A 23778-nucleotide genomic window follows, 5' to 3' on the forward strand; every position below is an offset into this window, starting at 1 on the left:
CATTCTTTTATTCTACGATTTCTCTGTGGAATTTATTATTAATAATTAAGGTTGGTGGGCTACCCACACCATGAAAAGGTGGCCAGTCTGATCTGTTGTGAAAAGTAAATGAAAAAGTAAGACATATGTGATAACAAGAAATTACAAGAAGAGAGTAGGAGGCACCAATACGGCGCTGTCGTATTCGCTAATCTATGGTAGCACTATGTCATGAAAGTGGGGTCTATTCAGGGATTCCACACACTCCGCCAATCACTTTGACCTCACTGCACTAGAGCCCACGGCCTTGAGGGCCGCCATATACACATTTCGACCGGAACGAAATGATTATTGGCACCACGTCAGTTGAAACTCTGAACTCCAATTTGTTTGGTGTTCATCGTCATTACGAGAAGCTCAGGTTGCGGTTAGTGGAATGCTTCGTATACGGAGTAGTTGCAATTGCAGTCGCGGACAATTAGCGGTATCGAAGGGAGAGTTTCAGTGAGAGGGCGGGCGGCAACGGCTCTTGCTTAAATACTGAGTACCTGTGATACTCGATGTGACAAGGCGATCTATTGGCGTTTTTAATAACCAATGGCCAAAAGGTTCCCGCTGCGATTGGTCCTATGGACCGGAACGAGCTTGACGAGAATCGCTACAACATCAGCAACAACATCTGATTTCAAAAAGTATAAATTCCTTCCTAAAATTTAATTTGCGTCTATCGTTATGGCACATTGCTCTCTATGAAATGTTGTGTGTGTCGTAGTACAGCCTTCGTAGTACTGCTACAACAACAACGGGGTCAATCCCATGGCAGCCGGTTGTACGTACCGGATTGACCCGATGGAATCCTCCATCGGCAAGGGCTGCCGTCTCGGTGTAAAACACACTGCTACAACAACAACAACAACGGGGAAGGACATGGCTAGATCTACCTTGAATGTCAAGGTTGCTATCCGCCGTTCATTATGGAATGCTACTGGACAACTTTAAATTTGCATCACACACTGATATACTTCTCTCTTTCAAATGCACGAACACTACCTCTACTTCGAGTGAACCAACAAACATCGCAGTCGCTCTGTCCTAATCTAGTCCTAGTGCAAAATTTCAGGCAAATCGAATGAAAATTTAAGCTTCCAGGAGCTTAAGAATTCAAAACCGGGGATCAGTTTATATTATAGCCGAAATTTCGTATTTGATTTGGGAACAGGGATTATCTTGGCATGTTTCAAAGAAATGGGATAGAAGCCACAGCTCAGTATAGTGTTAAAGAAGTAGGTAGGTTGGGTTAGGTTAGGTAAGAGTGGCAGTCCTTTACAGACTCACTTAGACAATTTTTTAAATCCATTGTGATACCACAGTAGCGACAGACCAAGGCTTCTGGCGGGAATCGAACCCACGACCCCTTCACTGGTAATCCAAGCACGCTACCGACTCGGCTACCGGGGACAGGGATTATCTTGGCATGTTTCTAAGAAGTGGGATAGAAGCCAGAGCTCAGTATAGTGTTAAAGAAGCAGGTAAAGAGAGACAATAGGCCAGGGAAAAGTGTCCGCACAAACTTCGGGTCAATTCTGTCAGAACCAATGGCATTCGATATAATCTTAGCAAAACAGTTTAAAACCTCATCATGAGTGACGCATCGGAACTCGAAAACTTCCTCACCTACTTGTCTATCATCAGAGTGGTAGAATAAAGGATCGATTTGAATGCCCGGTATATAAACAAAAACTTGAATGAGTTCGTCAACGTCCCCATTATAAATCACAGAAGCTTTCGGTTTCCCAACACCTATACAGTTTATGGTTTTCCATCTACTCTTAGGAGTCTAGTACAGCACCAAAATGCGTATAATAATACTCAGTCTAAGCAGAGCTGATGCAGTCGTTTATTCTTATACGTGCAAAACGAAGTTCCTTGTACGGTTCTGGCTTACTGTAGCGTTTCCATCACAAACAAGCCATATCCCTACCTTCTATGGAAGACTTAACAGTCGAATTAAACTATGGTTTATTATTCAAGGTACTATCAACAGTAATTCGACTATACATACTGTCTAAACTCAATGTTTAGACTTAACTATTTTGAATTTGAATATAACTGACTCTTAGTTCTATGGCTCACCTATCTAAACTCTAGTTTTAAAATCAATGGAAATAAAGAATTAATCTTTTGTAGCTTTGAACTAACCCTATTGTGAATTATTTGTATTTATGAATTTTATCTAAATATCTGTCATAGATTTCTTGGTGAGCCATAGAACCAAAACTACTTCACTTTTTACTTGTATCCCCAACGGTGAGCATCCAATTATTTCCCATAAAAGACATTTGAACTCCAACGAAATTCCCCACTTTGTTCTTTTCTTTGGCGCCAACTTCTACTTTCTCATATACTGAGGAATTATAATATCCACATACATTCCATACCTGCAACGTAAGTTGGGTGTTCTGTCATCTATACAAAACAACAAAATACAGTCCACAAATTCCCTCCGGGTATTGGTGACAATTGTGCACTCCACCATCTCTCTTGGACTCCACCAAATCCAGCTGCTGTCACCAACGACCCCCAGCCCCCTTTTTACATGGTCCATCGATCCTCCAACATGGTAAGCTCGAGAAGAGAGCATGCAGAACAGCGAAAATCATCACCAAACAAAAATGGAGAAAACAGAAGGTAATCGAAACAAGATCTAACTAACCTAAACCAGTTATTGTGTAATGCCGGTCATAAAAATACTAAAAGCGCATGTTTTTCGTTCGACAAAAAAGGAAACCCGAAAGCCGCATAAATTTAACATACAATTTTTCATTATCACAGTTTTATAAAAGTTCGGAAAAAACTTGTAGACTGGAAATTTCTCAAAGTCCACATTTTGTTTGTAAAATTCGTTCGCAAGTTCAAAGAAGGCCAAATTTTTAAACGTGAGAAGGAAAATTCTATTGTTAGCTTAACAAAAAAAAGGCCAAAAACTACAAAGTAAAGCCAGAAGACGTAAAAAAAAAAAATATATGAACCAAATATTGTAAAAAATTCGTGTCTCTCTTGAAAAAGGGGTTAAAATAAATTAGAAATTGGCTAAAAATTTTCAACAAACCAAGCAAAAAAATTTTTTTAAATTGCACTAAAAAATCGCTTAAAAGAATAGCAACAACCCCATAAAAAAGGTGACAAATTGCATTAGAGAACGGCTTAGAAAATTGAAGCAAATTGTAAAAAAAAAAAAAAGTTAAAAATTCAGTGGAAAAATTTTAAAATCGAAAAAAGTTGCAACAAAATCATAAAAACCGTAATATTTTCAACCAAAACGTGTATAAATTATGATTACATAAAAATCCGTTATAATATGTATATCTATATGTATATTAAAATGTACATTGTAAATCAAGGCCATGAGTTTGGTTACATATTTACATATATACATATAAATATATATGGATGAGTTTTGCGCCATCTTCAAAATTTCATATTCCATTCCCATTTCGTTTCACCTTTCGGCTTCTTTCATTACATTTTGCCATCTCACCATTTCCCATCTCATCAGTTGCCATCATATCATTTGCCATCTCAATATTTATTATCTCATCGTTTGTCATCACACCATTTCATTACGTCATATGCCATTACCCTATTTTCTATTCCAGTTGTCATTACATTATTCTTATGATCAATTTCTTTCTCTTCAAAGTCATATGTGATAAAATGAAACAATTAAGCAGAATACAAAACTAAAGGAGAAGGTAAAAAGCAAAGCAAATCCCATTGCAATTAATAAAGAAAGTGAAGCAGGTTTAAGGCGATTAAATCAAAACAAAAAATCAGATATTTCGGTTATAAAAAAAAAAAAAAAAAAAAAAAAAAAAAAAAAAAATCGTGATATTATTTCGAAAATTATCTCTATACAATTGTGGCAATATAATTTTTTTTGAATCTAAAAAAAAAAAAAAAAAAAAAAAAAAAAAAAAAAAAAAAAAAAAAAAAACAAACAAAACAAAATAGACAACCAGTTTGGTCTATAAACGGATAAGATCGGTTTTCGGTTTCAAAAATAAAAAAAGAAATAACTAAAAAATTACAAAAAAAAAAAAAAACAAGCATTATATTTTTATCGGCTGGCATGCAAGTACAAAAGGTAAATTATGAATTAACCTCATAGAAATTTTTAACAAACCCTTACTACAAAATTTTAAATTTGTTCGCAACTGTGGTGAAAACAAAACAAACGAACAATCACAACGAAAGTGCCTCTCTCCCATATAAACGTCAAATGACGACTCTTATACTCGCACAGTGTTCCGACTACGGTATTGTAAAGGAAATAATAAATTCACTTGGATTATATGTTTGAGGTACTAACTATCAGAGAGGAAATATATTTAACTACCAAATAAAAAAGCAGCAGCCTTATTGAAAAACGAAATGGAAATTTGAAGAGGACAAAAATCTTAAACTGTGATACTTTATACACTCAAAATTTTTGAAAATTTCACCACAGTACTAACTTCAAATCTTTATTACCAACATTTTGTCGAATTAAAAATCTAGAATCTTTTAAAACAGAAAACTTATAAATCTAATTACACTACCTAACCCAAAATTCTCTATACAAGACTTTTAGCAACTTTCTATAAGCATACTCGCATTTATTGAAACATTGTTTTTACACATATTATTTATTTAAATAAATTGAAATTTAAAATTACCACAAATTTTATTTGAGAAAATTGGTGCCCAAAATTTTCTTAGACTCATTTGACTGCAAAACAGATTGCAATGCTAAGAATCCTTTGATGATAGGGGAATCTATGAAATTTATGTTCTAACCTAACGTCTTCAAGACTTCTATTGTGGTATACTTTTTATTTATTGCTCACATCTTTTCGCTTCCGACGAAGGAAGCATAGACAACGCTACATTGAACGAACTATAGGGGTCTTTTCTAACCCCAAGCTATACTTTGCTAACTGAGGTATAGTAATTATAAGATTCTCCGGTTTACAAGTAACCGCAAGCTATTTCCTTTCAACTGAGGTATAGCACCGAAAGCGATAGATAACTAGCTATCGGTAAGGTCATATGGATCAAATCATAACCTAACTGTTGTGTCAATTGCCTGAGACTTTCAATTTCGTATATTTTGACACTGAAAATTGTCCGTGGCCTTCCAACTGAGGAAGTCCGACTCTGGGCATTTGGGGATTTAACGTCGAATTCAATTTCACTTAGGCTTGAGAAATTCTCTGTTTATTTTACTTCAGAACGAGATTTATTGTCTGAAATACAAGACAGAATTTCATTTGTAAGAGTTCACAAAGTTCTCTTAAATAAAGACTGGACTTAGTTTTTTAAGTCTTTTTCTCATAGGCCAAGATATGACAGAGCCAACAGATGCGCGCAGTTCTTCTGCCGCTGCTGGCAGCGGAATGGTAAAACCTTCCCCAATTCACGAGAAATTTCTTTTTGAATGCGATCATTTGGTCAGCTTTTGTCAGTCATTCGAGAAAACTGATATAACTGACCAAACAGACTCCCTTCTCGAAGTAAAATTAGACGATTTGGAGAATAGATGGAAAAAACTGCAAGTGGCCTACGAAACACTGATTCTGTCTCCCGAATCATCTAATACGAAGGATTTTAAGGCGAATGCCAAGATCAATTTTAACGTTTGTTCTGAGGCGTATTACGAAACTCGGTCCCAGATAATGGACATTCTCAGAATATCTGAGGGATCTAACCCTCGACATAGCGCAAGATATAGCCTTCCGGCTCAAAATCCGGTCAATACCCAGATTTCAGATAACTCGAATATTTACATAAAAGTACCTCCATGCGATACCGAGGTATTCAAGGGAAGCTATGAAGAATGGCCATCCTTCCGTGATATGTTCACGGCCGTTTATGTGAGTCACCCCAAACTCACCCTAGCTCAGAAGCTCTACCATTTGAGAAACAAAACAAAGGGTTGTGCAGGAGCTATTGTAAAAAGGTACTCATTGTGTGACGAGAACTTCAATCTCGCTTGGAATGCCCTAAAGTCACGTTATGAAAACAAAAGAGTACTAGTAGACAACCAACTTAAAATACTTTTTAGTATTCCTGTTGCACGTACAGAGAATAGCGAGTCCCTACAAGAAGTTCACTCTACAGTAAATGATTGTCTCTGTACTTTAAGGTCGTTAGATGTTAAAGTTGATAGCTGGGATCCCCTTTTGATATACCTAATATCTACCAAGCTACCAGAGGAAACAATCTCCCAATGGGAACAGTCCCTAAAATCCCACCGTGAACTCCCAAGTTGGTCCCAAATGGATGAGTTTCTAATAAATCGTTTTGAAGTGGTCGAGAGAATATCGAGCTTCAAGTCGGCAAAAGAACGCCATAGCTTCCCAGAATGGAAATCATCCCATGAGCCGAAAGAAATTCAGACTTATGCATCTCAAGAAAAACTCAATTCTTTTTGCCTGTTGTGCAAGAAGGATCATAGCATTCGAATCTGTCCCAAGTTCCGCGAATTCTCAGCCCAGGAACGAATAGATTTTGTGTTTAAAAACAAAATCTGCAACAATTGTCTCTCTAATAATCACATGAAGAATAAATGTAAGAGTAAGAATACTTGCCTTTCATGTAGAAAGTCTCATCATACCCTACTTCATTTAGATCAAACGACCAATCCTAAGCCCGAAGGAAAATTTTCCAACACGAGAACTTTTGGTGAGATCAGAAATACATCTGAAAGTATCCCAAAATTTACAACTGATAATTCAGCGCCTTCAACTTCGCCTAAGAACTTTTCACAAACCCAGGCTAATTTTTCTCACAACAATGAGACAATTCTTCTTCGTACCGCGTTGGTACAGATTGAGAATCAGGGCGAATTGTTTACAGTCAGAGCTCTGATTGACTCTGGTTCTCAAAGAACTTTCCTTTCCGAGAAAATCAGAAACCTTTTACGTATCCCTTATCGCAGATCTCTTTTCGAAATTGGCGGTATTGGTGCCTCTACTCAGAGGGCGGACAAAGAGTGCGATATTGTCATTTATTCAAAAAGGCATAATATAAGGTGCAATTTGACCGCTATTGTTTTGCCCAAAGTCACAAAGAAGCTACCATCTGTGTCGTTTGAGTTCCCTCTCACCCCAGAACTTCAAGAACTTGAACTAGCGGATCCGAACTTTAATAAGTCCTCAAATATTGATCTCATTCTTGGTAATGACTGCGAGCGTTTCATCAATCTAGATGGAATCAAGAAGAATATTTGTGGAATAGCTTCTGCGTATAACACTATTTTCGGATGGGTCCTAAGTGGTCCTGTGACCGTAGAAACTATTAGCTCATTCACTACTAAGGTAGTCCCCCGCGAAAGAGATGATCTTAGTGAGATCCTCAAGAAATTTTGGGAATTGGAGGAAGTTCCTTCTAGTGTCCGGGTACCACCATCAGCCAGATATTGTGAGGAATTTTACTCAAAAACAACAACTCGCGATGCAGATGGGCGATATGTTGTAAGGCTCCCCTTTAAGGAAGAATTTCCACAAGACATAAGCCTTGGCTCCTCAAGATTCCTTGCGCTTGGCCAATATACTAGAATGGATCGAAGTCTGTCTAAAGATCCCGAGTTACAGGAACAGTATAATACGGTTCTTAACGAATATGTCTCTATGAATCATATGGAAGAAACTGCTTCCGAAGAGATTTACTCTGAAGGTAAATATTACTCATTTTACCTCCCTCACCATGCAGTAGTGCGCCCTGACCACAAGACGACAAAGGTTAGGGTCGTATTCAATGCATCCCGCAAAACTAACTCTGGGTTTTCGCTTAATGATGTCCTCCACTCTGGACCCACTCTACAAACAGATCTAATAGCAACCGTTCTCAATTGGAGAAGATACAGATTCGTTTATAGTGGAGATATACAAAAAATGTATCGACAAATAAAGGTACATCCCGATGATAGACCCTACCAGAGAATTCTCTTTCAGATTGACCCTACAGGCCCAATAAAAGACTACCAATTAAACACAGTAACTTTTGGCATAAATTGTGCCCCCTTTCTGGCAATTCGCACCTTGCTGCAACTCGCCGCAGACTCCGAAAAGGAGTTCCCTCAAGTCGCTAACATTTTACGCAATGAAACGTATGTTGACGACATTCTTTTTGGTGGTTTTTCAATCGAAGAAGCTGTCGACTCAAGAAGAAAACTAATTTCAGTTCTAAAATCGGCTGGATTTCCACTAAAGAAAATCACAGCGAACGATCCCAAGCTACTCGAAGGACTCCCTCGTGATGACCTATATGATCTAGACTTGCTTAAGCTCTGCGAATCTAGTTCTACAAAAACTTTAGGTATCAAATGGAATGCTTTAACTGATAAATTTTCCTATTCCACTACTCAGACTGAAGTTCACGTGCAAATATCGAAACGCCAAGTGCTGTCTTGTATTGCGAGGTTGTTCGATCCCGCCGGTTGGATCACCCCAATTATTATCAGAGCAAAAATGCTTATGCAGCAGCTTTGGCTAGAGAATTCAGGCTGGGATGACCAAATATCCCCTGAGTCTCTTCATACTTGGAATAATTTACAATCTGATTTAATAGGCCTTAATGCAGTGGAGATACCACGATGGATTCAATACGCTCCCAATGACACACTCGAGATTCATGGCTTTTGTGACGCCTCTAAAGGTGCGTATTGTGCATGTGTTTATCTTCGGTGTCAGACAAACACATTTACTGTTTTTTCGAACTTATTCGTTGCCAAGAGTAAAGTAGCCCCACTCAAACATGTTTCCTTGCCCAGACTAGAACTTAACGGAGCTCTTCTGCTGGCATTGCTAATAAAGTTCGTATTGAACATTGTTAAAAGGGACATTGCCTCCGTTACACTTTGGACAGATGCAGCAATTGTTCTCGGGTGGTTGTCCAAACCTCCATGGTCATGGGAGCCCTATGTTGCAAATCGCACCTCCCAGATCCATGAACTCACCCATGGCGCGAAGTGGAGGTATGTGTCAACTCATGACAATCCAGCCGATCTTGGTACTCGAGGTTGCAAGCCCTCCGATCTCATGGGCAACAATCTCTGGTGGAAGGGTCCATCATGGTTGACTAATCCCGAATCAACTTGGCCTAGCAGAAACCCGATAATTCCCGACTTGTCGAAACAAGTCATTAAGGTCCATGTTACGTCAACTGAAGAAAACGACATCCTCTCCAGGTTTTCTTCGTATGCGCGAGCATTAAGGGTTATTTCCTATATTTTTCGATTTTTCTATAACACCAGTCCCAACTTAAGAAACTCTCACACGTTTAGTAAAATCGAACTTTCCCAAAGCGAAATAGAAATGACCAAAAGACGTTTAATCTTTCTCACTCAGAAACAGGCATACCCCAGTGAGTTTGATGCTCTTTTGAACTCACAACCTATATCTAGTAAGAGCACATTGTTTTCTTTAAACCCATTTTTGGACACAGACAAAATATTGCGAGTGAACGGTCGTCTTACTTATTCCTTTTTGCCATATAAAGAAAGATATCCAATCATACTGCCTGGAAACTCCGATTTTAGCCGTCTATATTTATCTCATTTGCATATCTTCCTAGCACATGCTGAATGTAACCAAATGTGCAGGTTTGTACAAACCGAATATTATATTTCACGTTTAAAACCTAGGATCAAAGGTATTATACACAAATGCAAAACCTGCACTATTTACAGGCACAGGCCAAGCTCCCAAATAATGTCACCCTTACCCCCAGATCGTTGCACACTATCGCCACCGTTTCATGTCATCGGGACTGATTTTGCCGGCCCTTTCGAACTCAAGAGTTCCACCCTAAGGAGAGCACCCATCATAAAAGGCTATGTATGTGTGTTTGTATGTTTCAGCACAAAGGCCATTCACCTCGAAGCCTGCTCTGATTTATCGGCTGCAGCCTTTGAAGCTGCATTTGCCAGATTTGTAGGGAGGCGAGGGCTCCCATGTAGAGTATATTCAGATAATGGTCGCAACTTCGTTGGGGCTAGCAGAGCTTTGCTAAGAGAGTTCTCACACTTTCTCAATTCGGCTTCCAGTAATATATCCCAAAAGTATGCAATCCATGGGTTTGAGTGGAAGTTTATCCCACCTCATGCTCCTCATATGGGTGGCCTTTGGGAGGCAGCCGTCAAGAGTTTTAAGACCCATTTTAGGAAATTAGCAGGCGCCCATAGATTCACCTTCGAGCAATTTACAACCCTTCTTGCTCGAATCGAAGGAGTTTTAAACTCTCGCCCCATCTCCGCAATAACAGAGGACCCATCGGATCTTACTGCCCTGACACCGGGTCACTTTCTTAAAGGCGCTCCTTTACTCGCATTTCCAGAGCCCACTTCTCCCAAATTATCTCTGGTGAATAAATGGTTGAAATTAAAGGCTCTTCACCATCAATTTGCTCTTAGATGGAAAGAAGATTATTTGAAGACAATGCACAAGCGCTATAAATGGCAAAGACAAAGCCCAAATTTGAATATTAACGATTTAGTTGTTGTAATCGACGATTTGCTTCCACCTCATGAATGGCGTTTAGGAAGAATTGTAAAAACGTATCCTGGACCTGATGCGAATGTCCGTATAGCCGATGTGCGTACAGAGGCTGGAATTATTAATAGACCCATATCCAAATTGTGCTACTTACCCCTTTCGGATACCTCCAACGAACCCCAATAACAAAATCTAACCCTTTGAATCACAACGACAACATATCATACTAACAAACCCACAACATTCTATCATTAATTTCACATACACCATTTCAGATCATCCCTTACACGTCGGTCACGTTCCCCAAATGTCTACAGGTGCAAACTATGCGATAGATTCCATGCACTTAAAGTTTGCCCTACATTTTTAAGTATGAGCCCAAAACAAAGGAACATTTTCGTCCTACGTGAAACCTACTGTGCGAATTGCTTGGCACGAAGCCATAGATTTCGGGACTGCAGATCCAGAAACATGTGCCGTATTTGTGCCAGGCCCCACAATACTTTACTGCATCCTAACTACATCAATCGCAAACCGAATCAATCTAATGGGAAAACCACCAAGCACAAAACGACTGGCAGTCTTCGCAGAGCAGCCTACAATAACAGCAACACGGGTCAAACGACACCAGACAATAATGTAGCAGCGGCAAACCAGAAGATTCTGTCTGAGGCAATTCGGGCCTTGGCTTCCGTGCTTTGTTGACACCAAAATAACTTTTTGTTGCCCGGCAGCATGTCTAAACTCAATGTTTAGACTTAACTATTTTGAATTTGAATATAACTGACTCTTAGTTCTATGGCTCACCTATCTAAACTCTAGTTTTAAAATCAATGGAAATAAAGAATTAATCTTTTGTAGCTTTGAACTAACCCTATTGTGAATTATTTGTATTTATGAATTTTATCTAAATATCTGTCATAGATTTCTTGGTGAGCCATAGAACCAAAACTACTTCACTTTTTACTTGTATCCCCAACGGTGAGCATCCAATTATTTCCCATAAAAGACATTTGAACTCCAACGAAATTCCCCACTTTGTTCTTTTCTTTGGCGCCAACTTCTACTTTCTCATATACTGAGGAATTATAATATCCACATACATTCCATACCTGCAACGTAAGTTGGGTGTTCTGTCATCTATACAAAACAACAAAATACAGTCCACAAATTCCCTCCGGGTATTGGTGACAATTGTGCACTCCACCATCTCTCTTGGACTCCACCAAATCCAGCTGCTGTCACCAACGACCCCCAGCCCCCTTTTTACACATACCATTCCAGTTAATTTGAAAGTATTTCTCCTCTAAGAAACAGTAGTCCAGGTTTTTGAAGTCACGAAAGGTCCGATTAGCCATATTTTAAGTAAAGGCATAAGAAAGGAATATCAAGTCATGTTTTGAAAAACTATTTGATGACATTTTAATAATGTTCATGGGGCCTATTCACTTTATGTTTTCGCGAGTGACCTAACCTTCTATTAGTGAATCCTGTTTTACATCATTATTTTGGCGTCTCTTTCTCATAACATGTTTTTTTAACATAGATTTTCTTTTTCGAGGTTACTTTTTTAGTATTTAGAGCGCACAACAAGCCGATTACTGGTTTAGGTGTATGTCTATAGTGGCATGGTGGAGAATAATATCTGCACCCTCTTTTCAACCTAACCTAACCTACTAGATACATAATGGGAATGAAACGATTTTTGTTGTTTTCTTATAAAGATACACACCCAAGCAGGATTCACTGAATCCTGCACCCAAGTTTAGTGATTGAGAAAAACAAATTCATCATTATTCAGTGAGTAACGCCCGAACTGTGACTGTACCAGTTTTATATTGAAAATAATTAAGGAATGATTGACCAAATTATTATAATTACACCCGGACTAACGTAAATGAATATTGGTGTTAACAAACTAGAGAAAAATGTTCTTTGCGGACAGAAAATGGGTTTGGAACCGCCGCCCGCTTAGGCCGGAATAAAATCTTCGATCGAATAATACCCAAAAGGTTCTTATTACCCGGGTATTTACCCATTTATACCCAAAAGCTATGTATTTTGTTGTCCGTTGTTGTTTTGAAAATATCTTGGTTATAAAAACATTTTCCAAACAATTTTTGAAGATTTCGTATTCTTTGTATATAAACCTGACTTTCTGATGTCACAAAATCGTATTTTAGTTATACATATCCGTTATATAGACCGATGATCCGATCTGATCTTCCGATATAGGGTATTGAGGCCATAAAAGATCCATTTATTACAAGAATTCGATGAAATTAGGCAAAGTGTGTTATGGTAAATCTGTCAAATATAGTCCAGATCAGATCATATTTGGAAATAGCTGCCATATAGACCAATCTCCCGATATAGTGTAATGAGCCTACAAAAGGAAAATTTTTCATCCTATTTTGTGATGAAAAATGAGTTTTGATAGACCTTTACACCGTTGCCAACAGACAATAGTTCAACTCATTATAACCTTAAAGGAAGTAGACGGAGTACACCGAAATATTGGAAAGAAATAAAAGGAAAAACACATTAAATATTTGTGTTTTAATGGACCTATAGCCGAAACAATACAACAAAATTGCAGAAATTTAAAAACAGGTCAACAATACCCCAACAAAGCATAATTTATTTGAGTATTGTTAAAATGTGCTATGTAAGGATCGCTCAAGAAATGGAATGGGGGATTGGCCTTCGTGATACACCATTTCGTGCAATATAGACCCATCTTGCCTGCGCCTGGCGCTAGTGACCCCTACATGGAGTGCATGGGCATAGCAGTTGTTGTAGCAGTGTGTTGTACACCGAGGCGGCAGCCCTTGCCGATGAAGGACTTCATCGTGTCAATACGGTACGTACAACCGGCTGCCATGGGATAACATTCAGGTCCGGTACTGCATGGGGATAGCAGTCAGGTCCGGTATGTACAACATGTACATACCACCGGTTGGGTGGTAGCCGGTTGTACGTACCGGATTGACCCGATAGAATCTTCATCGGCAAGGGCTGCCGCCTCAGTGTACGTGTTCGTCTTTTTTCGTCATGGGAGAGGCACATCCCGGAGTGCCTTCTCCGTATGCTTTTGGTCCGTGCCGGGATTGAAAAGAACCCCGGACCCTGGTTCTGTTCCGTTTGCCAGAACCGCCTTCATCATCGGTCAGTGTCGGTGAGGTGTAACAGGTGCTTGGAGTGGGTACATTTCCGTTCTTGCTCTGGCCTAACTTCGCTACGGGAGTATAGTCATACTGGCTATGTCGCTAGGTGCTGTGCGAACACAGCCAGCAGTGGGTCACAAGCGTCGCCGTCGTCGCCTTCGGCGTCCTCGTCGTCGGACTATGTGACCCCCCCGACCTCTCCCGTACGGCAATTTATGCAAAGACAGCACCCTAGCCCTACTATTGCCAGGCCAGTGTCGGGAAATGTATCGTTCCTGCAGTTAAACTGCAATGGACTGCGAGGCAAGATTGATGAGATTGTGGATTTTATGAGTCGGAAGAGCATATCGGTCGCAGCGATCCAGGAGACAAAGCTGACTAACACCTGCAGCTTGCACAGTTGTCACGGCTACAATGTGCTACGTAAGGATCGCTCAAGGAATGGAGGTGGGGGATTGGCCTTCGTTATACACCATTCCGTGCAGTATAGACCTATCTCGCCTGCGCTTGACGCTAGTGACCCATACATGGAATGTATGGGGGTAGCAGTCAAGTCTGGTACTGCCGAGATAGAGATATACAACGTGTATATACCGCCGGTTGGCAGCTGTGTCCCGATTAATGGCCAGGCCTACAGCCCCGACATAAGTGGGTTGCTATCTGGCCATAGTCGTCTGGTTCTGGGGGATTTCAATGCACATCACTCGTCATGGCATTCTCCCCTAGGCAACGACCAGCGTGGCATAGCTTTGGCAGAGCAGATAGATAGCTCCACGTTTTGCACGGTGAATGAGGATGCCCCCACTAGGATTACGAGGAGGTGCAGCAGCTCGCCAGACATCTCAATCGCATCCCCTGATCTCCTGAGTGACGTATCATGGCAAGCCGTCATCTCTTTGGGGTCAGACCACCTCCCCATAATCCTCACCATCGACCGACCACCCGACTTCATAACCTCTGAGCGCCGAACGTTCATCAACTATAAGAAGGCCAATTGGACTGGCTTCAGAGAGTATACCAATCGCCGCTTCAATGAACTGCCACCCCCCTCTGATGTGCTTGTGGCCGAGAGGAAATTCCGAGACATCATCAACGCAGCAGCCGCTCGCTTTATACCAGCCGGTCGAATACCGCAAGTGCGACCCAATTTCCCGGCGCAAGCAGTGGTACTCGCAGACGAGCGTGATGGGATTCGTGCTATGGACCCCGCTAACCCCAGAATCAGCGAGCTGAATCTGGAAATAAACAGGGTAGTCAACGAACATAAGCGGAATTTGTGGCTGGAACACTTGGAGCAATGTAACTTAGGCACCGGTGCAGGCAAATTGTGGGCCACTGTTAAGTCTCTCTCGAACCCCGGTAGACGGGACGACAGGACCTCAGTCACTTTTGGCGAGTTAACCGTGACTAATCCGAAGAGATGCGCCAGGTTGTTCAACCGTCAATTTATCGTGCATCCCGAGAGAGACAGGGCAAGGAGGAGAGCCATTCGCCGTATTCGTGGTCTCCGAGCCGATGAACAGCCATCACAATTTACCGTGGGCGAAGTTACGAATGTCATCCGTGGCGCCAAATCTTCCAAGGCGTTGGGCCCCGACGGAATCTCTACATTGATGCTGAAGAATCTGGATTTACCTGGAGTTGAGTACCTTACCACTGTCCTTAACCTGTCATTGAACACTCTTATAGTTCCCGATGTCTGGAAAATGGGCAGAGTGATCCCGCTACTGAAGCCTGGTAAAGACCCGAGTTTGGGGGAGTCGTACAGACCGATCTCCCTTCTCTCACCAGTGGCTAAGACGCTTGAGGCATTACTCCTCCCGAGCCTCGTAGGAGAATTTCCATTCGCCGAGCATCAACACGGATTTCGGAGACTGCACAGCACAACAACAGCTTTGCATGCCATCACCACACACATTTGCCGTGGCTTCAATCAACCCAGGCCATGTGATAGGACGGTCCTCGTGGCATTGGACCTATCGAAGGCATTCGACACGGTCAGCCATGCCAAATTATTTGAGGACATCGCCAACACGTCCCTCCAGCCAGGCCTTAAACGTTGAGTCGCGAATTATCTGTGTGGCCGCCAGTCATTTGTGGAATTTAGGGACAAGAAGTCAAAACACCGTAGAGTGAAACAGGGAGTTCCCCAAGGCGGGGTGATATCTCCGGCTCTGTTTAACCTCTACCTTTCCTCCATCCCACCTCCTCCAGACGGCATAGAGATCGTATCATATGCGGACGACTGTACGATCTTGGCATCAGGCCCCCCACCCATTGATGACATCTGCGATAGGTTGAACGTCTACCTCAACGAGCTTGCCTCATATTTCGCTGCAAGAAATCTGAAGATATCCGCCACCAAATCTTCAGCCACACTGTTCACTACAAATACGCGTGAGGTGAATTCTGAGCTGACTGTGATGGTCGATGGAGAATTGATTCCGACCATCAAGTGTCCCAAAATACTTGGAGTCACATTTGACAGCTCCTACACTTTCTCCCCACATGCCACAGCAATCTGCAATAAAGTCAAAAGTAGAAATAAGGTCCTCAAGTCACTCGCTGGCAGCACTTGGGGTGCAGACAAAGAAACCTTGTTGACCACGTACAAAGCAATTGGCCGGTCTGTGGTAAGTTATGCAGCGCCAGTGTGGTCACGTCAGCTTTGTGACACGCAGTGGAATAATATTCAGATCTGTCAGAATGCCGCCCTCCGAACTGCGACGGGCTGCCTCCTTAGTTCTCATGTGGACCACCTCCACCAGGAGACAAAGATCCTACCAGTGCGAAGACATAACTACATGCTGTCTAAGCAATACCTTTTGGGCTGTTATCGCAGAAATCATCCAAATCATCATCTTGTGGATAGATACCCACCGCCCAGAAGCCTTAAGGTAGATCTACATGATCTAGAGCGTGAGGTCCAGCGCTACAAGAGAGAACCTCTAGATCAAGCGGCATATCAAGCGGCTCTGAACAACATTCATGCAGACACGGTAGCAGACGCGTTAACTGGCTACCGGGTGAATGTAGTCCTTGGAGTACGACCGCCACCCATTGCACCCGAAGAAATCGACCTCCCCCGGCAAACCAGAGTGATTCTGGCTCAATTACGTTCCGGCAGATGCAGCCGCCTCAATTCCCACAGAGCTAGGATTGATGCCGACGTGCAAGATGTATGTCCCGACTGTAACCAGGGACCGCACGATACACGTCACCTGTTTAACTGCCCGGCCAGACCCACTCGACTCAGACCCAGATCCCTGTGGACGCACCCCATCTTAGTCGCGGAGTTCCTGGGTCTTGACACTCAACAGAATCAAGCAGACGAAAGATAGTACACAATAAACTGCTACAACAACAACCGGTTGGGTTACCCCGACATAAGTGTGTTACTATCTGTCCATAATCGTCTGGTTCTAGGGGACTTTAATGCATATCACATTTCATGGCATTGTCCCCTAGGTAACGACCAGCGAGTCATGGCTTTGGCAGAGCAGATTGAAGGATCCACGTTTAAAAGCACTTTGTGATAATTTTGGTAAAGATCGGACCAAAATTGTGCCTTCTACAGCTTTAATCGGTCAAATGGAATGAAATTTATATATGGGAGCTATATCTAAATCTGAAGTAATTACGATGAAATTTTGCACACGGACCAAAACTGTGGGTTCTACAGCTATAAAAGGGCACATCGGACGAAAGATATATATGGAAGCTGAATCTAAATCTGAACCGATTTTTTTCCAAAATCAATAGCAATCGTCCTTGGACCAAAAAAAGTTACTTATGCAAAATTTTGTGAAAACCGGACAACAAATGCGACCTGTACCTTGATTACAAGAATATATGGACAGACAGACAGACGGAAAGGCAGACGGACATATCTAAATCGAATCAGGAAGTGATTCTAAACCGATCCGTATATTTATGGATGGGTCTAGCTCTTCTCCGTCTTAGCGTTGCAAACAAATGCACAAATCTGTAATACCCTGTACCATAGTGGTGGTGTTGGTAATAAAAAAAAAATAAAAAAAAAAAAAAAAATATATATATATATATATATATATATATATATATATATATATATATATATATATATATATATATATATATATATAGTTTTGTCTCAACTAAGACATATTTTAAAATATACTATTAGCCTTTAATTTATTACACAATGTATAAGATTTGGCAACTATTATTTCTACTACCTTACACAAATATAATCTAACTTTTATTTATTCTGCTCATACCTCATACGTTGAACTTAATTTTCATAGTACAGGAAAAAGAGAAGAATTTTTAAGAAATACATCAATAAATCATCTAAATTCATATGTTATAAATTAAGGGTTATCATACGACAAATTGTTATTAAATTGGTAGTAAAACGCATAACAATTGTCCTTCTAATTATGTTCAAAATATTCTGAAATTGAGTTCAGATATGCCAAATTTCAACTTGATTTTTTACACTCCCCTGTACCTAAAATAAGGAATTGTGTATACCAAACGGGACAAAAAAAATCTTAAGCGTCAAATCATGTTGAAGTTTACTCCCATTTGCTTGTATGCTTACTTTTACCCAACATTTTACTAAATCAATATTCCTTTCCTTCAAAGTTTAATGCACTTTTTCTTACATTGCATGACATTAATATTAACAGCAAAACAAACTTTTTATCGTATGGTTATAATAATAAAATAATACCGAAATTCAAGTGATAATATCCATTCGCACAAACACACACACACATACGTATTATTTAAACAAAGCCAAAAATACTCCAGCTATACCAAAAACAAAAATCTGCAACAAAGAAGAAAAATAAATAGAACACATGCCAAAATGGCAACGTCACAAGAATTGTGAGATGAAATAAAGTTCTGTAGGTCACAGTGGGAAATGTAAACTTGTTTTGAAGAAGAACGTATTAGCTATGTTTTATCCGTCATTCTTTAAAGGAAATGCTAGTATTAAGCGCTACATCAGATATGTAGTTTTCTATACCATTTCAAAAAGTCAAGCTCTTGTAGGTGATCCAAAAGACCGATCGCCGCGAAAACAGGGTGGCCATTGGTTATTCAAATGTGTCATTGACCCGCCTTGTCATATCGAGCATCATAGGTACTCAGTATAAGTTCAAGAGCCTGTGCCGCCCGACCTCTCCGTATGGACCCACACAGATCAGACCTCAATTTTCCGGCTGTGTGGTACTCACAGCTATCCCGTGCCGGGTCAACGATTTTTTAATTGCCATCAGTTAACATTTTTGGTTTTTCTTTTCCTGTGTTTACAAACGTCTCTTGTATACCATCGACGTTTCAAGTCTTGAGTAAGAATGTTGCCTACCTAGGCGACAATTAATGTGGTTGTTGAAGGTCATCATATACAAAAGGTATCTCATTTTTTGACCTTATTCCCATGGATGGTGGAACTCATACCAAAACACTGCGTGCAAATTTTTGGCTAAATCAAAGAAAAATTGCGGCTTCAAGAAACTCAAGATGTCAAATCGGGTGAAGGGTTTATATGGGAGCTTTATCAGATTAACCGACTTGAACCATACCTGGCGCGGTGGTTCAAGTCATTACAGATCTTTACGTGCAATATTTCAAGATAATAATTGACGTCTTCTAAGTACCCCCAAGAAGTAGATCGATTGATCCCGAACGTTGTACATCAATAAGAAGAGTTAAGGCCTGGTTATGCTCTCGTAAACATACCGTAAATGTAGGAAAACGTGTCAGCTGTTTTGTTTTGCTTTATGAAAACACATGCAAACGATTACCGAACATCTGTCGACCGTAACCGAAAAGTAGAATTCAGTAAAAACAAAATTTTATGTTCCGTTTTCGTGTCAGCTGATAAAATTTCAAGTTTGTAGACATTTCAAAACCAAAAATGTATGTTTAGAAAACCGTCATTCTTTTATTCTACGATTTCTCTGTGGAATTTATTATTAATAATTAAGGTTGGTGGGCTACCCACACCATGAAAAGGTGGCCAGTCTGATCTGTTGTGAAAAGTAAATGAAAAAGTAAGACATATGTGATAACAAGAAATTACAAGAAGAGAGTAGGAGGCACCAATACGGCGCTGTCGTATTCGCTAATCTATGGTAGCACTATGTCATGAAAGTGGGGTCTATTCAGGGATTCCACACACTCCGCCAATCACTTTGACCTCACTGCACTAGAGCCCACGGCCTTGAGGGCCGCCATATACACATTTCGACCGGAACGAAATGATTATTGGCACCACGTCAGTTGAAACTCTGAACTCCAATTTGTTTGGTGTTCATCGTCATTACGAGAAGCTCAGGTTGCGGTTAGTGGAATGCTTCGTATACGGAGTAGTTGCAATTGCAGTCGCGGACAATTAGCGGTATCGAAGGGAGAGTTTCAGTGAGAGGGCGGGCGGCAACGGCTCTTGCTTAAATACTGAGTACCTGTGATACTCGATGTGACAAGGCGATCTATTGGCGTTTTTAATAACCAATGGCCAAAAGGTTCCCGCTGCGATTGGTCCTATGGACCGGAACGAGCTTGACGAGAATCGCTACAACATCAGCAACAACATCTGATTTCAAAAAGTATAAATTCCTTCCTAAAATTTAATTTGCGTCTATCGTTATGGCACATTGCTCTCTATGAAATGTTGTGTGTGTCGTAGTACAGCCTTCGTAGTACTGCTACAACAACAACGGGGTCAATCCCATGGCAGCCGGTTGTACGTACCGGATTGACCCGATGGAATCCTCCATCGGCAAGGGCTGCCGTCTCGGTGTAAAACACACTGCTACAACAACAACAACAACGGGGAAGGACATGGCTAGATCTACCTTGAATGTCAAGGTTGCTATCCGCCGTTCATTATGGAATGCTACTGGACAACTTTAAATTTGCATCACACACTGATATACTTCTCTCTTTCAAATGCACGAACACTACCTCTACTTCGAGTGAACCAACAAACATCGCAGTCGCTCTGTCCTAATCTAGTCCTAGTGCAAAATTTCAGGCAAATCGAATGAAAATTTAAGCTTCCAGGAGCTTAAGAATTCAAAACCGGGGATCAGTTTATATGGGAGCTATACACAAATCCGAACCGATATGGTCCATTTGCAATCCCCAACGTCCTACATCAAACGAAGTATCTGTAAAAAATTTTGAGCGGCTGGCATTGCGCGTTCGATCGCTTCGTGATTTCGACAGACGGAGGGACGGACATGGCTAGATCGACTTACAATGTCAAGACTATAAGGAATATACGTACTTTATAGGCTCGCAGGTCAATATGTAGAGGTGTTACAAACGGAATGACTAGATTAGTATACCCCATCCAATGATGGTGGGTCTCTTGCGATACAAAAATTTCTAATATTTTGTGGTGCATCGTGCATCGATGAACTTAATAATGTTTGGCAATGAAGCTCCATCAAGGATCAGTGTTTATCTATGGTATGGTGAATTCATCCAGGTCGTAGTTCGCTCCAAGGCGAATTTCGTGAAGGTCGTCCAAAATTTGTTGTTGTTCCAAAAACCATTGATGCTGTGCGCCAATTGATTTTGCAAGATCTTCAACCTCAGGCATTAGTGGGACCAGCATACATTCAATATTGCATGAACATTTGACCGTCAAACAAGTAAAAAGGCGTTAAGTTCGGCCGGGCCGAACTTTGGATACCCACCACCTCGGATATATATGTAAACCACTTTTCATCAAAATCCGGTTAAAATTGCATACCTTATGCCCATAGCAATATATATCGAAATATGATCCGATTTGGGCCAAATACTAATAAGTACAAGTTATTGTTCAATTATGTATAACAAAATATTTGTCTTTTTAGATATAACTATCTAAAAGTAAACCGATCTGACTCATATACAATATGGATGTCGAAAACGTAAGTCAATGTGTCAAATTTCAGTTAAATCGGATTATAAATGCATTTTTTTGGGGCCAAGACTTTAAATCGAGATATCGGTCTATAAGGCAGCTACATGCAAATCTTGATCGATCTAGACTAAATTGTAGAAATATGTGGAGGGGCTTAACTCAACTCTCTGTCCCAAATTTCGGCAACATCGGATAATAAATGCTCCTTTTATGGGCCCAAAACATTAAATCGAGAGATCGGTCAATATGGCAGCTATATCCAAATCTAGACCGATTTGAGTGAAATTGAAGAAGGATGTCGAAGGCCTAATAGAACTCACTGTCCCAAATTGCGGCGACATCGGACAATAAATGCGCTTTTTATGGCCCCAAAACCTAAAACCGAGAGATCGATCTATATGGCAGCTATATACAAATCTGTATCGATCTGTGCCATAATGCAGAAGTATTTCAAGGGGTTTAACTTAATTCACTGTCCCAAATTTCGGCGACATCGGACAATTAATGCGCCTTTTATGGGCGTAAGACCCTACATCGGAGAATCGGTCTATATGGAAGCCATATCCAAATCTGTACCGATCTGAGCCAAATTGACGAATAATGTCGAAGGGCCTAACACAACTCCACGTCCCAAATTTCAACAAAATCGGATAATAAATGTTGCTTTTATGGGCCTAAGACCTTAAATTGGAGGATCGGTCTATATGACAGCTATATCCAAATTTGGACGTATCTGAGCCATATTGACAGAGGATGTCGAGGGCCCTAACACAACTCACTGTCCCAAATTTTAGCAAAATCGGATAATAAATGTGGCTATATGGGGGCTTTATCAAGATATAGTCCGATATAGCCCATCTTCGAACTTAACCTGCTTATGGACAAAAAAAAAGAATCTGTGCAAAGTTTCAGCTCAATATCTTTATTTTTGAAGACTGTAGCGTGATTTCAACAGACAGACGGACGGACATGTATAGATCGTCTTAGATTTTTACGCTGATCAAGAATATATATACTTTATAGGGTCGGAAATGGATATTTCGATGTGTTGCAAACGGAATGACAAAATGAATATACCCCCATCCTTCGGTGGTGGGTATAAAAATTTGTTCGCGTTGGATCCCACACAATTTGTCAATCGCTCAAAAAAGGCTCGTGACGATTGGTCGAAAGAAATGCTCCAAAAATACGAAACAAAGGAGGACATTTACGCCTTCTCCCAGATACGGGTACTGAGGTGCGGACACAATACCAGATTTGAACGGACTAAGGGGCGTGCAATGGCCAACAAATGGGGATTTTGTTAGTTGCACGGAATTTCCGAAATTAAATTATATGATGGTAAATATCTAAATTGACTTGAAAGTTAGTGAAGGCACACAAAAATTTTTGGAAACTCGTCTTGGTTAAATGCATATTGTAATCAAATTCTATAAGGTATTACGATCCTTCATAGAGGACAATGCGATTTTTTTTTAATTTTTAATTCCTGGGTGACGCTAACGTACATCCTTCCTTCTTTAATGTGCCAATTTGACAAAAATTTTCTGCATATTCGTAAACTACTCATTAGAACGCTTCATTTGATACCCAAAATGCCTAGATTGGAGCATTGCCCCCAAAGATGTGTTTTTGGTCCCTAGGGTGGTCCAGGGGCCCAAAAACCGACTTCCTGCAGTCAAACCACATCTACATACTAGATTGGGTTAGGTTGAAATATGCCCAATGCCACTATGGACATTTTATGTGGTGCTCCCGTGCCGGGAATGAATTCATACTGCTACAACAACAACCAAAGCCAGTAATAGGCTTGCTGAGCGCTCTAAAAACTAAAAAGTAACCTCTACATACTAAATTTCAAAATTCGGAGATACTCCTTAATGTACGTTTTAGCCCTATAAATTTATTTCAATGGGTATTTCTTTCCGACAAATTTTGCCCCTCACTGTTGTGAAATTCCATGCAATTCTCAACCTATTGTATGCGACAAGCGATTGAATGTTTGCATGGTTGTGCACACAACACACATACGACTTACGATGATGCCAGAGCACAAAACAACAATAACACAAAAAAACAACACCGAAACGCAAATGTAGTCAATACGTGAATAAATATCAACAGCCCAATCGAAATGACAAACCAAAAAAGAACAAGGAAAACAACACCATAATTCTAACCTTTA

The 23778-nt window shown here is 40.5% G+C and overlaps 2 protein-coding genes across 2 annotated transcripts in view; one reads left to right on the forward strand and one right to left on the reverse strand.

The window, feature by feature from the left end:
* Nucleotides 1-23778, reverse strand: part of LOC106095208 (ankyrin repeat and LEM domain-containing protein 2 homolog) — a 68889-nt gene that overhangs the window by 44593 nt on the left and 518 nt on the right. The gene's annotated exons all lie outside the window — the stretch shown is intronic.
* Nucleotides 2094-11754, forward strand: LOC131996740 (uncharacterized). The gene is made up of 2 exons (XM_059366584.1): nt 2094-2667; nt 10790-11754. The coding sequence occupies exons 1-2, from the start codon at nt 2576-2578 to the stop codon at nt 11217-11219; spliced, it is 522 nt and encodes a 173-aa protein (XP_059222567.1). The 5' UTR covers nt 2094-2575; the 3' UTR covers nt 11220-11754.

The sequence above is a fragment of the Stomoxys calcitrans genome, chromosome 4 (genome assembly GCF_963082655.1).
Source record: "Stomoxys calcitrans chromosome 4, idStoCalc2.1, whole genome shotgun sequence".
Classification (NCBI taxonomy): Eukaryota; Metazoa; Arthropoda; class Insecta; order Diptera; family Muscidae; genus Stomoxys; species Stomoxys calcitrans.

What these genes read in the sequence shown, in the direction of transcription:
- LOC131996740 (XM_059366584.1), top strand. Translation starts at nt 2,576, where the DNA reads ATGGTCCATCGATCCTCCAACATGGTAAGCTCGAGAAGAGAGCATGCA. An exon ending in AAAAATGGAGAAAACAGAAG is followed by an intron (nt 2,668 to 10,789) that starts GTAATCGAAACA and finishes ACACCATTTCAG; the next exon opens with ATCATCCCTTACACGTCGGT.